This window comes from Centroberyx gerrardi, chromosome 3 (assembly GCF_048128805.1).
Source record: "Centroberyx gerrardi isolate f3 chromosome 3, fCenGer3.hap1.cur.20231027, whole genome shotgun sequence".
Classification (NCBI taxonomy): domain Eukaryota; kingdom Metazoa; phylum Chordata; class Actinopteri; order Beryciformes; family Berycidae; genus Centroberyx; species Centroberyx gerrardi.
The window spans coordinates 21,323,432-21,338,263 of record NC_135999.1 but is presented as its reverse complement, the minus strand read 5'-3'; the positions used below and the strand labels follow the sequence as shown (position 1 = coordinate 21,338,263).

The 14,832-nt window shown below is 39.9% G+C and overlaps 1 protein-coding gene across 1 annotated transcript in view; it reads right to left on the bottom strand.

The window, feature by feature from the left end:
- The window catches only part of LOC139926402 (neuronal acetylcholine receptor subunit alpha-7-like), a 41,251-nt gene extending 27,142 nt beyond the window's left edge, over positions 1-14,109 (bottom strand). The window contains exons 1-4 of the mRNA XM_071918139.2: positions 13,884-14,109; positions 13,544-13,778; positions 13,303-13,430; positions 802-941 (exon numbers count right to left, since the gene is read on the bottom strand). Of these exons, the coding sequence (XP_071774240.2) occupies positions 802-941; positions 13,303-13,430; positions 13,544-13,778; positions 13,884-14,109 (729 nt within the window). The remainder of the gene's footprint in view (positions 1-801; positions 942-13,302; positions 13,431-13,543; positions 13,779-13,883) is intronic.
- Positions 14,110-14,832: the final 723 nt, after the last annotated feature.

Here is a 14,832-nt window from a genome sequence, read left to right as displayed (position 1 = left end):
AATGTAGGGCACAGGGATAAGAACAGATGTTTTGCATGAGGCTTCTCTCTGTTGCGCACAACCATGAAAGAAGGAGAAACATGGGAGGGGGCTTTAAGAAGACAGCATAAAGGCAGTGCCTGGAAACGCATGAAACCAAGTTAAAGTTGTGATTGGAATGGAAAAGAAGGTGAGAGAAGGAACAAGGGCGAGGAGCAGCTAAGAAGAACAATAGAGGCAAAAAGAGAGAGAGGGCACATCGCAACACTGAGATTCAATTTTCTTGTCCAATGAAAGGAGGGACTCAGGGAGTGTAGTGCCTCGAAATGAAAAAATATCGAGGGGAGAAACAAAGACCAGTGGTTTTCAAAGATGAATAACATCACTTGGTTGGGTGCAGCTACTGTTGGGTTAAGGATGGCTTTGAATATCAGCTCAGAGGAAGTAGATCTGCATTAACCACAAACTATATGCATGAGTGTGCACCATACTCACAACAAATAACTCAAAAGAAATACCTTTAACAAAAGAAAAAACAAAAAAACAGCACATACCGATGTGCAAATAACTCAAAAGAAATACCTTTAAAAAAAAATAATAAAAAAAAACAGCACATACCGATGTGCAAAAACTCTCACAAAGACAGTGTTCAACTAACTCTATCTCTAGCTCGCTGATTTCAAAACAAATCCCACTCACACACACACACACACACACACAGCCTCTCTTCCTCCTTCTGTCTTCACACACACACTCTATACCCCTAACTTTCTAACACACACACACACACACACACACACACACACACAGGCACACACTCACCACGTCAATGATTTGTAGCAGTGTGAGGCCCAGTTCCACCACTATGGGTGCGGAGTCGTTTTGGACGGGTCTCTCCAGCCGATTGTAGTTGACCATCAGGTCACTGTACAGCTTCCTCTGGTGCACACCGCCATGACAACCTGGAGGAGGGCAAAGGGAGAGGGAGTCAAGGATAGAGGGAAGGAGGGAGGGAAGGAAGGAGAGAGAAGGGAGCAGGGATGGGATGGAAGAAGGGAGGGATGATAGAGAGGGAGGCAGAAAGGGAAGGAAGGGGTTGGGGGAGAGGAGAGCGGAGGAGGGAGGAACAAGGAGAGAGAGGGAGGAATAGAAGGAGGTACAGAGGACGAGTTGGATGGGAGGGAGGGATGGAGAGAGAGGGAGGAATAGAAGGAGGCACAGAGGACAAGTTGGATGGGAGGGAGGGATGGAGAGAGACAAGGAGAGAAAAGGCAGAGGAAAGAGCAACAGATGGGATGAAGAAAAATGGGGTTGAGAGACAGAGAGGGAGAAAGAGAGGACAGGGGGAGAGGAAGAGAGGAGAAGGGAAGGGAGGGGGTGAGGCGATAAGAGGAAGGAATCGAGGAGATAGAGTAGGGGGGAGAGATGGAAGAGTCACAACTCAGTTCTGCTGTCATTTATAAAGAGGCAGTTAACTCAACAGTTTTATAAAACGTGTTCAAGATATTCTCCAGGCATTTAAATTGTGATAATTTAATCAACGCTATCATCATGACTGCAGTGGTTATTCCCAACAGTGTTCACATATAGAGCCAAGTCCCTAAGGAAAAGCGATTAAGACACGATATGCTGAACCCATTATGAGCATAATATTAACACAGTGAGCTGTAATTATGTTGATGATGCATTTGTTTTGTCTCTCCTGTATTCATTAGGCCTCATCAAGTGGTTTACACAGAATAATGAGACATCAATCTTAAGTGTGAATGAATATTACATGCAAAAGTAAACCCAGCCAGTTGTGAAGGTGGCACTTTTCTCTCACACTGCACTGTCTTTGCTCTCTCTCTCTCTCTCTCTCTCTCTCTCTCTCTCTCTCATGTTAACACGTGAGGTAAAGATATAGAAATATGAGCAGAATATACTCCGGATCCATCAAGCTGTTAAGAAACACTCAATGCTGAAACACGTTGGTGTTTTAATATCTCTATTCCCTCCAAATAAAGGTATTTTATATTTTAAAACTTTTACATATCAGAAGTCAATTTTTTCTAATGCATTTTTTTTTCAATCTATAAACACTGGTATAGATTGTTAGAAACCCTGATCTGTGTATATAACCCATGTAGTCCAAAAAACTAGATAATATATTCACTTTCATTATTTTAAAAACTCAAGATTCAGTTTGAGTCTAAAATTGTGTTCTAAGCAAAGATATTTATCTAACTAATAATTTCAATAGTATTCAGTAGTTTACTAAACATTCTATAAATCCAGTAGTATTCAATAGAGAGCTTTCCTTTCAATCATTTTGGAATAAAACTCTAAAAAGTTTAATAAAAGTTCTTCTGTCAGATTTTCTCAGATATAAAATATATGCTTAACCAAAGAGTGACAGCAAAGAAGTTATTGAGGTTATTGCATCTTTTGTGGAGTGTAAATCATACAGTGACCATGACATTGCTTGAGAAATATGTATACACATTTACTCTGGCAGAAACAATCCATTGTGTAATTCTAAAAGTAAAGTATAGTTGCATTGTCTGTCATGATGCTGAAATACCAAGAAAATGACTGCTGTTACTGTAAAATAATGCCACAGACATCTCTCTAAGGTGCTTCACTTCCTTCTTCAGAATCGCTCAGAAGAGGATTATGGACATAAGCTTGAATGATTTTGTTTTCAGTTCTACATTTAGAATCAGAAGACAAAATGAAACATGGAGACGCTCTGTATGAATTGAAAAACATTATATAACTACTTACTATTGTTCACACTTAAGTTACTCCTGAAACTCAGGAGGAGCACCTCCTACTCTCACTCGCCGGTTGCCCCCAGCGCAACATCCCCAAAACTTTCAGATCGCCTCATCCTTCAGCATCTCACCTCAGCCGGAACTGAAAAGGTCTTAGCCTGCATCTCCCCAACGCCCCTCGTCCAAATTAGGTGTTGTCTCAACACATTCCAGCAATTACCAAGTGACAGCCAAGACGTGAGCGCACCCAGAATGACTGAGTGGATGGCTAATTAGCTAATGAGCCGAAAATAAACAAAGACAGCTTGCTGTGTGTTTGTGTGTGATTGTGTTGTTGAGTGTGAGGTGGGGCACCCCTAAATCTTGGCGTGACAGGAAATCTGCATAATGGGGCTAAGAGTGACAGAGTTCACCGACTGAAATGAGCTGAGCCAAAACAAGCTGAGCAAAGGTGAGCTTAACAGTAAATACCCCTGACACAAGATGATCCCACTCCTGGATGGATGGATGATGGATGGATGATGGATGGATGGATGCATAGCCAGTTCTATGCATAGGCGACAAGAGCGGTTCCCTAGGGCGTCATCCGTCCAGATAAGCCAAGAGAAAAAAAAATGGATCAAAATCCATTTTAACATTGTGATACGGCAGTGGTGAGTCCAGCAACACCGAAACAATTACAAAAAAAAAAAAAAAATCTCATGCAATTTGGTATCTCTGACTCCAGTATCTCTGAGTGCATCTTTCTCTCCCCGCCAACTTCACGTTGTAGATTGGTATTGGTACATTCTACCTGTCATACACCAAGTCGACAACAACAGACTGATTGTGTTGTGCATAAATTTGTAACCGAGTCGACCTAACAAATGAACACTATGCTCCCTTCAAGGTGCTGTCGGAAATATGTGGAGGGGGGCGCCTGTCCACAATCTCTCCTAGGGCAACAAAAAGGCCAGAGCCGAGCCTGGATGGATAGAGTGGGTGAACAGAATGGAAAGCAACCTACCAAGGAAAGAATAGTTTGGTGAAGAAATGCAAATATTTCATATAGTAGATCTATAGTAGACAGTAAATTTAATTAAACTCATCCATCTATTCTCTATATGACCGGAACTGTTTGTTTCCAACAAAAACTGACGGCAGCAACCATTTTACAGTCTTCAGTATACACAGTGAAGTCGTGCACGCCATCAGCTGATCATCTATCAGATGCTTACAATCACCAATCACATTCAAACAAGTCAATGAGGCGGTCTTTATAATCTGGCAGCTCACACTCACTCTGCGGATCATTCATGCCTCTGCTGCGGTTGACCCAAGTCGCTGCAAAAAACTCCCTCCACCACTCCAACCTCCTCCTGCTACTATCTGTACACAGTACGCTTTGCAAAGCTACCTCTGAATTATGTGTGGTTTTATGTGATGGTTTTCATATTATTGAATCATATATGTCTATCATGCCTCTGGGTTTTATTGTACTCCCCGCAGACTCTCTCGTATGCTGCTTGGATTCATTCACTGCTCCCCAAGAGCAGAGCCTTTTTCACCAAATACAACTGCATTTACCATTTCTTGCAATAAATGGTCCAAACTCCTTTGACATAAGTGTTTCTGACTGAATTTTTCCCCTTGCGCTCTAAATAGCATGATAAAATAGCGCTCCAAGCCAAGCGCTTTCTGCCTCTTCCCTGTGAGATGGATAGTCAAGTACAGTAAGCTGTGAACAATTAGTTTTCCTTGTTTGTGAGGGTCAAGCAGAGGTTGAAACACACAGATTACTTCCTACTCCTGGGACAGAGACAGAAATCTTTTAAAACCTCCTTTGGCAGACTGAGCTATTAACAGGTACAGGGCTGTAGACTACAGTGGACAGCCTGTTGTTTGTTAGCTGTAATGACTTATTCAAGTGCATCCCCAGGCAGTGTGCGTCTGTGTGTTCTGTTATTAGACTGGGCTTTGGTTCGCATCAGTGCAGGAGAAGGCCAGCTTTCTGAGGACTGTATGTTTATTCTTACTGTGTCCCATATGTGATGCTTTATGTGAGTTGTTAAGTAGTTATGTAATCTCTTCCTCACTTCCCTCTCTCTTTCTTTGCATCTCTCTCTTGAATATGTACTTTATGCTTGTATTTATATATATATATTTATAAAGGTTAGACCAAAATCGGATACTGGCCAGTCAATGCCGTCAGTCTTTGATCATCAGTCCTTGAGTTTGTTTGATTACATTTGAGGAAATGTGTGATTTGATTAAAATAGGGAAATTTGAAGATATTGACTATCAGCATATAATATTGGCTGATGGCAGCTTCAATACAAAAATGTTCGTATCGGTATCTGCCCTGCCCTCGAAAACCCATACTGGTCAAACTGTATTTATTGATTTGCTTTGCCTGAAAGAGCACACACACACTAAGATAACTTATGGAGCTTACATTCAAGGTCACAGTTGTGCACATCATACAGTGCTAAGGTGAATATACACCCAAACAAACCTCACATATTTTGGAAAGAGAACTGAATGGCTCAAATCAACGATGCCATCAACACTGCCCTACAAAGGTGAACAGCAGTAACTATTTTTGTGTTTTTCAAAGGTCAGACGTTATGACTCAAGTTTAGATGACATTTTAACAAACATTAGACCCATAGGTGCTACTAAACAATATATATCATCGACTTCTATACCAAGAATACTTTTGTCAGGAGAGGATGAAGATAAAGTATTTTTTCTCAGTTTCACTCCATCTTGCTCTTACGCAGTTTCTGCCCTTTAGTTTTGAAGGGCAGAACAGGCAAAACCTGTTAACACTCCATTCACTATTGGGGGAGAAACTTGACAGACTCACGAAAGGTTTGTTCAAGCTTTTTACATCCAAATGAGTTTTATATATTGGTGCTAACTAGAATATGCACCATAAAATCACCATGCCCTGTACACGGTACTGTCATTTGTGTATGCAAATTGGTCCAATCACTGTCAGTAGAGCAGCTCCAGAAATTATCTCTTTATAACATCATACAGTCTTGTGCTTCTGCCAAATGGACAGACTTGCAAATTTAGACTTAACTGTACAAGACTATAGAAATAATGTGTGAATTCTGCTTTAGGGTGGATTTGCATTAAATAAGCTAGTGTATGGCCTGGACTGAGATGACTCTCTTGTTTAGTGACATCAACATCTTGGGGAATGAAGGCTGGACTGACAATCCTTTCCGTGGGGCTACCTTCTCTGCTCTGATAAGGAAGGGACATTTCCAAACCAAGATAAACGTTTTACAAACAATAGCAGTAACAGTCCACCAGACATAGATTTTATAGAATCCAGACTGTTGCATTATAGTGGTTTACATATTATTAAAATAATGGATGGATAGGTGAACAGACAGATGGATTGTAGATGGATGAATAGATGGTTAAATCATTAATCTAAATAAATGAAGGAATAGAATAACTTCAGAGTTTAACATCATAGCCTCAAAGCCTCTGTTCTCATGAAAACCTGCTATAAAAGAACTGTTTATGTTTGTATTGGTATGGATTTCACATGTGCTGATTGCTGTAGATTGGTGTGGGTAATCTATTCTATCTCTTGTTCAACATTAAATCACCTAACATGATTTGTTTTGGGCATCTTTGATGTGTGGCTGATGAAGTGCCCTGTCATGCTAAAGCAGGTCACAGAGGTTTTAAGGAAGACCGGATTACTGGCTTGTAATTTGTGTAGCCCCGAAGGCAACTACTGTAGAATAGAGTGTGGAAAATGTAAATGTAAAAATGTAAAAAAAAAAAAAACTTTTATTCACTCTGCTTTCTCTCTCTCTCTTTCTCCTCATCCCCTTTTTCACACCTCCTCCCCTCACCTTAGTAGCGGCTAATGGGGAAATGAATAAATAAACAAAATCCTCCTATCTCCTCCTCACCTTTTTTTACGCTCTCTACCACTGCATTCAGGATTTTCACACTTACTCAGACATCGTCATCGTCACTTTCCCATGACTGTGACCGTCTTCTTCAGTCATTTCAAGGATTCAAAATTAGTTTTGGGGATAAACATTATATTGGTCAACATTAGCCGTGATTTGAGAAGCTGGTTTGAATTCCTGACTGGCTGGGGAAATCTGAGTGAGGAAAGTGAATGGGAAACTCTCTTCCCTCCCTCAACAACTGTCATCAAGGTGCCCTTAACCTGTAATTGCTCCAAAGGAGGAGGCTTAGTGGCCAACAGTATTAGACTGTCTGTACAGGGCAGCTGCCAGGTGTGTAACTGTATGAATATGAAGCAGGTCAGTGCTGAACATAAGCATGCTGCTCACGGAATCTGCACTGGATAAATAAATGTTACAAATTGAACTTTCTGTGCCACATGATCTTGTCAATTCAACAAACAAGTAAAAACATCAATTCTAACAGTCAACACAGCCAGTTTCTCAGTGAAGTGGATTTTAAGAGTTATCATGTCACTAAGGTTATTCACAGAAGATATGACATGCTGTAGCAGAAGAGACAGGCTCTGTCTGGGCCAAAGTACTTTTCCTATCTTAAACAGTAATGATGCAGTTTTGAGTGTCATTAATTATTATTATCAATAATTAGTAATTGCAGTACTCTTGACATTGACATCTATCTGCTTTCTCTTGTTTAATTTGACTAAATTTAACAAACTCTCAAGACTTTTCAAGCCCTTCGGGAGGCCTTATCCTTCCCCTTTTCCATACATACATTTAACCTCATCCACTTAATATTCACCTTAACCTCTGTGAATCGCTCTGACCTCTTACTCTGCCCCGCCTCTCCTCGGCCCGACCATACCTCGTTCTATTTTCTCAGGCATCTCCCAAATTTCTACTCTCATTCTCCATTTCTCCATACTTTCCAAAGCGCTGTTTCCCGTATTCAGCAATAAACCCAATGGTCAGTGACAGCTACATGACCCATACCCTCAGTGGATACATTTTATGAACATACCAATGCAGTCAGAGCCCTAGTATAGCCAAAGGCCACGAATCAAGTTCCAACAAATGGCTCCCATATATCTCTCTCATTGCATTAGCGACCCCTTGTATTTCCAATTCAGAAGCCACTGGAGGCCTATCTACGCAACGTCTTCAATCAATAGAGCTCAGTTGTATCATACTGAAATAAAAAAGGGTTTGCTTTATGGGGAAATCCATTGCTGTAATGCTGCAGTAGTATACATTCAGGCAATACAGTTTATGCATGGTGAGCTCTTGAACACACTACTGCCTTCAAATCCAAATGTTATGTGATGATGAATAATGATCAGGCAAACTTGGCTTCCATGATGTTCCTATTCTTCCAGTTACAGACTCTCAAGGGTGTAACAAATTATTTAGCACAATTTAGAGCCGCTACAGACACAAGCTTTTACACGTTTTACATAAACTATCAATCCCAGGTATGAAGCCAAATCAAATCAAATCTCAAAGGAACTTCTGAAATGTTTTGCCTTGAATTTATTATTATATATTTCCTTTGCCTTATGGTTTGTTGACTGAAAGAGCATTGTAAATAATCATACTCATTGTTCCCAAGCGCTCATCCAAATGTCAGAAGATATATCTTGATGTGTGTCCTAAACCTAAAAAGCTGTTTTCAATTTTCACAGTGGAACAAAAAACACTTGAGGCTGAAACAGTTTCACAAAAACACCTGTGGACCTTTATGTGTCTCTCTCTCCCTCTCTCTCGCTCTTTACTTCTGTTTTTTCTGTCTCTCTAACAAACAATGTTTTATGTTTTAGTCTTAACATATTTTGTCCCAATTTTGATGACTCGAGTCTGACTTGAATATTGATTCTCTCAGACTTGTCCTTGTGCACTGAGCACTTGAACTTTAACTTGGGAGTCATACACATCTTTTCAGATTTCAGGTGAGAAGGTCGCTAGTCAAGTGATAAATGAAGATGGAATGAGCAGTGGAAAATACAAGTATTGTTCAGGTGTTATTGTATCAGTTTTGGAAATCTATTTGTTGTGGGCTGCCACACATGATTCTATGCGGGAAAATCAGTAGTTTTAGTAGTTTACGCTACAATTTTAAAATTTGCTGGTTGCTGCTTTGCTGGTTTGCTGCTCATTTTTGGATAATTTAGAAACACAAATCAAAAAACAAACAAAATGAATGAAACCCACAACTTAAGAGGAACCATTCTAACTATTAACCTATAGCTTTTTAATGTGATAAATGTAAATGTGTATGAGTGAACTAGAACTAATTACTCGCACAGACTCGCAGTCGGACTTGAGTACTGAGGACTTGAGATTCGACTCGGACATGACCCTGGTGACTCGGACTTGGACTCAGGCTTGAACATTGTGGACTCGGTACTCGAATTGGACTCGAGGTTTGGTGACTCGACTACAACACTGCCTTTAAGATATGCAAAGACCTATACTGTATGTGTCTCAACAAAAATTACTAGGTAATTATAGGTAACGTACGGTGTCATACAGTATGTTACCTAGTACTAAAGGTAATTTGTAATGTGTGTGTTGGCCACCTGTAAATGTCAACACTATGAATTCAACAACATGAGCTGCCATGAGTTTGGAACCAGTCACTCTTCCAGCACTTAAACAGCACTTAAAGATGCAGGTAAGTCAAGTCAATTCCTAACATGCAACTAAAATGAGGTTTGAATAAAAATGAGCTCTTTACTTGGTTGACATGCACATACATCACGAAGCATAATCTAATGCCATACAGTGATCCATTCATATTTAATAAGCAGCATCTCAGCCTTGTGGTACAGCTGCCTCTGTATTTCATGTTTTGGAAAACTTTTCAGTACAGTAAAGAGCAGCTGTGGAGAACTATATACAATTAATGCCTGTGAGCCAAATACTAAGATGGGCTCTTCCCGCCTTAATGGACACCATATTGGAGCTTTCAGGGGCCAGAAGGCAACTCCTGACAGCTTGTTGCTCACGGCAACATGAACAACACACTAAGAGAGACGTTCAAGGACACTGGGGCAAAGACAGGCTGTCCTAGAAAGAAAGGCACTGTGTTTTCATTTTATACATTTTTTTAAATTTTTGGTTTGTACTGTATTTTTTCTCTGTTTTACTCACATAGTCTTAGTTATTGCACATCTATGTGTTGCTCTGAATTGGGTTAACTTACTAATATTTTGTTGAATTCTTCCCTTAATGGACGTTCTTTATATTTTTCATATGTAATTGGTTACAACAGTGTTTAACTCAAATGGTTCTCCATTCAAGGTAGGCATAACTATATGAACAGTGTCAGTAAGCACCTGTTAGGATAGGAAGTGCTGGAAACTTCCGGAAATAAGATACCATTCGAGCAAGGAAAGAGTAGCATGACAACATTCATAACAGCTATCCCACCAGAAAAACAGATTAGATATTGATTAGCCTCTGGCACTCTGAACATCTAGGAGACTTGGCCAAGTTTAAAATCGAATCAAATTAAAGCAGCCGGATCACAAATATCAGTAGAAGATCAATACATATCCAGAATCCGAGAGGCAAAGAGGGACAGTGGAACGGAATCTGGTCAGGTCAACTTCTGTCCCTCAAAATATCAAGCGAGACCGCTACAGCTTGATGGAAATACAGTTCAAGGAGCCCTTCCTCAGACCAACGCATAACGGATTTCAAATTTGCTTCACATTTGCAAGTAGGATCAATAAAAGACATATTAGAGATGCTGTGACATGCAGCATAAACACTTTCTTAAATGTTCAGTTGTATAAAAAGACAATGTTTCTAAGGAAAAATGCACCTTTAAATTCCTCCACCAGTTTTGACCTTGATGAAAAACAGGTATCAATCTGAACCCCCTAGTGACCGTCTTACTGAGCGCCCACAGGGAGTTTGTCTACGTCCTGCAACACTGACTGTGGGAGCTTGATATGTTGTGGGTGATTTAAAAGGCCAAACTCAGACAGAGCATATTAAAAGGGAGTCTTCCATCAGTCCGTCAACTTGTCTTCAGGGTGAGTGAGGTGGACACACATAGCACCCCAACTGACAGTGAACAGTGAATGGCAACTAAAAATTAACCACAGAAAATGACATTGGTTGGAGGGACCCTGGATGCAGACCCATGAATCACTGAATTTCATTTACATTTGCTTAATAACCATGTGACCATGTGAATTCAGTGATTCTTGCATGGTACAGTAGTGAATAAATGTCTTTGGAGTTGCTTTCTTGAGTTCCTTGTTGCCTGTACCAGTGATATTTAAATTTTCAACCTAGGCTGTTGCTGATCAATCACAGTAGCAAAGAGTTTTACTCGAACTTCGTCCTAACTGGGACTCAGAACGTCCCATAAAGGTTGAATGATGTTTATATCTGGTGGTTAGGGAGATTGTGAAAGACATTTGACTGCATGCTGGTGATTCATGAAACCACTCTTTAATTTGTTTAGCAGTGTATGGGGAATTATAATCTTGGAATATGGGAACACCATGAGGGAACAATGTTTGCATCATAGGTTGCACCTGGTTCTCTAAAATGGCCTCATATTCCCTAGCTGTTATATTACAATGTAGAGCAACCACCATAGAATTACAGATCCACAGACATGTTTAATAGCTGGCAACTATTTTGTGAAGAGAGGGTCGCACTCAGAAATATATCATTCACTTGATTTAATAAATCTGTCACAGAACGTTTTCAGCCATCCGGCCTTCATCAGTGTGTACAAATGAAGGAATACATTCCTTATTTACAGGGGACAGGTAGATTGCCAGGTGAACCTAATTTCTAATCATTGTGGTGTCAGTCAATACTGTGCATTTTAATTTCAAACAATTTCATCTGAAGTACATCCACCATCCAGTTAGACATACTGAAATAACAATATTTAAAATTAGCATTATTCACAAAGCATATTCCAAAACAACTATGGCTATCACTGTGGGCCTCAGTTTCTCACCGTTCATAAATCTGTTCAAACCAATAGTTGGCAAAAACCTTTAAACATGTCAATATAATCAAGGGATCAGTACAGCCTCCAAAGCTACATCTGTTATCAAAGCCACACTTACTAATTTAGTATAATGCAACTTTGAACAATTTTCTTTATTTCTTACAAAGTGACGTCAACTTTTTGATCTTTTTTTGAATGGCAAGGACAGATGACACTCTGGAAGATATAGTGTCACTTGGCTTATGTTTATAGAAAAGGGATCAAATTACATTCTTCATTCATTCCAGCAGGATAAAGGGTTTTTAGCTGATGTATCCAGTAATTTTTCATGATTACCACCTCTTCGGTTGAGCCACACTTTTTCAATTCCAATACATTTTAGATCCTCAACTTTGTGCCCATGTTCACAGAAATGGCGTGCCACGGGTGATGTCATATCTGCCCGTCTGATGCTACTTCTGTGCTCATTGACCCTAATTTTCAACTTCTGAGATGTTTGACCTATGTAGTATTTAATAATCCTAAAGATTATTGTGGTTATTTTGTCTCCATCTTTGATTAGTTTAACATCCAAGAAATGTATAGATTCTAAACTATTTTCCATCGAGAAAGAAATTGATTCAATGCACGAGTTTAAATAAAAAAAGAATCTTAGAAGTTCCTCCTCATCACCTGACCAAATCATAAAGATGTCATCAATGAATCTGGAATATACATACTGTTGTTGATAATAACCATTCTCAAATAAAAATACATTCTTATTAAGGATGAACTGCATTAGTTCACTAATAAACCCATTAGGGGGTGTCTGCTCTTTCCGTCTGTTTAAGAAATAATTTAATGATTCTAAACCCAAGTCATGCGATATATTGGTATATAGAGATGTTACATCGAGTCACCAACCAATCACTATTATTTATATCTTTGACTGAATCAATCCTGATAAGGAAATCAGTTGTATCCTTGCTATATGAAGGAAGACCCCTAACCAATGGCTGAACGTGATTGGGAATTTATTGAGCAAAAACTTTGCCTCTTTTTCGGTAATCCATTTATTGTTTTGACCCCTTTGGATAATAGTATTCAACTCATGTATATAGTTCTCTGTGGGATTCAATAGTAAATTCCTGTAATATTTTTTATCCATCAGCATTTCCTTTATTTTTTCGCTGCATTTACTTGTGTCCAATATGGTTATACCCCCTCCTTTGTCACATGGCTTTATTGTGATGTTCCTATCTTTTGTTAAGTCATCTAAGGCTTTTCTCTCAACGTGTGTGAGATTCTTTCTCTTACACTTCAGTATATGTTCTAATTCCCCAAATGTATTTTCTACTTCTTCTTCTACCAGTCTACAAAAAGTATTTATGAAATGATTGCTTACTGTGGGATAAAAAGTACTTTTAGGTTTGAAAATGTTCTTATCAGTGGAAAGTGCCATTGTATTAGATTCTGAATTGGCAAAAAAACCTTTCAATTTAACATGTCTGAAAAATCTGAACATTTCTGTTTTTATAGTGAAAGAGTCCATCAAAGGTGTCGGAACATATGAAAGTCCCTTGGACAATACCTGTGTTTGAATGTCAGTGATTTCCTGGGAAGAGAGGTTGAATACTAGACTTTCAGCAGGGGATGCTACCACTTGTTGCATCTGCTTTTTCCTTTTCCCCCCTCCTGCCCCTGCGGTTGTGGCGTATGGTGCTCCTCTTCCCCGTATCCTCTCTGAAGATCTGGTGGCGGCTGGCGGTGGGACTCTCTTGCGCCGATCTAAAAAATCACGCCGGTCCAGGGTAGGGTCGCGGGATCGTTCACTATCTGAAGTACTCGACCAGTCACTGGATGTTGTGTGTCTTGTCGGTCGTGGTCGGGGTCCCTGCGACATCCAGGGGTATACTCGGTCATTTCTGTAGTCAAGTGTGTCTCTTCTGAATTTGCTGACTTTCATGTCCTGTAGGTCAAGCTTGAATTTGTTGATCTGGGTTTGGACCTCTTGTATTAGGTTTCCGTAGTCAGGTTTATTGCAAAAGCTTTTGGCTTCATCAGATAGCTTTTCAATAGAGCTTTTGACAGCGGGTAGTTCATCTTTGGTGTGGGCGATGATCAGCAGCATCAAGTCTTTAGAGCAATGGTTAAGAGTTTCACACCATTTCCTACAAAAGTCTTGATTGTCTCTCCCAATTGTTGGTTCGAGGTGTACCCTTAGACCCCTTGGTATCTTACCAGCCCGGTAGTATTCACTGAGAGTCTTAGCATGGGACTCCAGATGAGCTTCCTTCTTGTAGGAGTGTATCAAGTTGGCTCTCAGCTCCCTCACATTATTTTCAGTGGAAGCTGTTGCGATGGAATCACCCCCAGGAACTAGGATTCTTTCAACATCTTCTGAGGTGAAGGTGAAGGACTGTGCCTTTGTCTCGGTCAGTTTGTTGATTTCCTCAAATGTAGACATTCTCTTGGTCGGCTGCAAGTGGTTGTAATGTAAACACTAATTCTGTTTGCAGGGATGCCACCGCGCTCTGATAAAGAAAATTGTTCAAAGTTGCATTATACTAAATTAGTAAGTGTGGCTTTGATAACAGATGTAGCTTTGGAGGCTGTACTGATCCCTTGATTATATTGACATGTTTAAAGGTTTTTGCCAACTATTGGTTTGAACTGATTTATGAACGGTGAGAAACCTGAGGCCCACAGTGATAGCCATAGTTGTTTTGGAATATGCTTTGTGAATAATGCTAATTTTAAATATTGTTATTTGAAATTACAATGCACAGTATTGACTGACACCACAATAATTAGAAATTAGGTTCACCTGGCAATCTACTTGTCCCCTGCAAATAAGGAATGTATTCCTTCATTTGTACACACTGATGAAGGCCGGATGGCCGAAAACGTTCTGTGACAGATGAACAATTAAATCAAGTGAATGATATATTTCTGAGTGTGACCCTCTCTTCACAAAATGGTTATATGCATCTAGGATAACGCACCAGGTGGTCAGAGCGCAGTGACATCCCTGCAAACAGTAATAGCTGGCAACAGACATTGTGCATTGAAGGCATAGTTTGTCTTTCTTCAAATGTAAACCTATCTGGAAGTAGTAAACAGGGTGAAAGACAGCTCATCAGATCATTTCATGTTTATCCATTGCTCAAGGGTCCAGGCTTTGCACTCT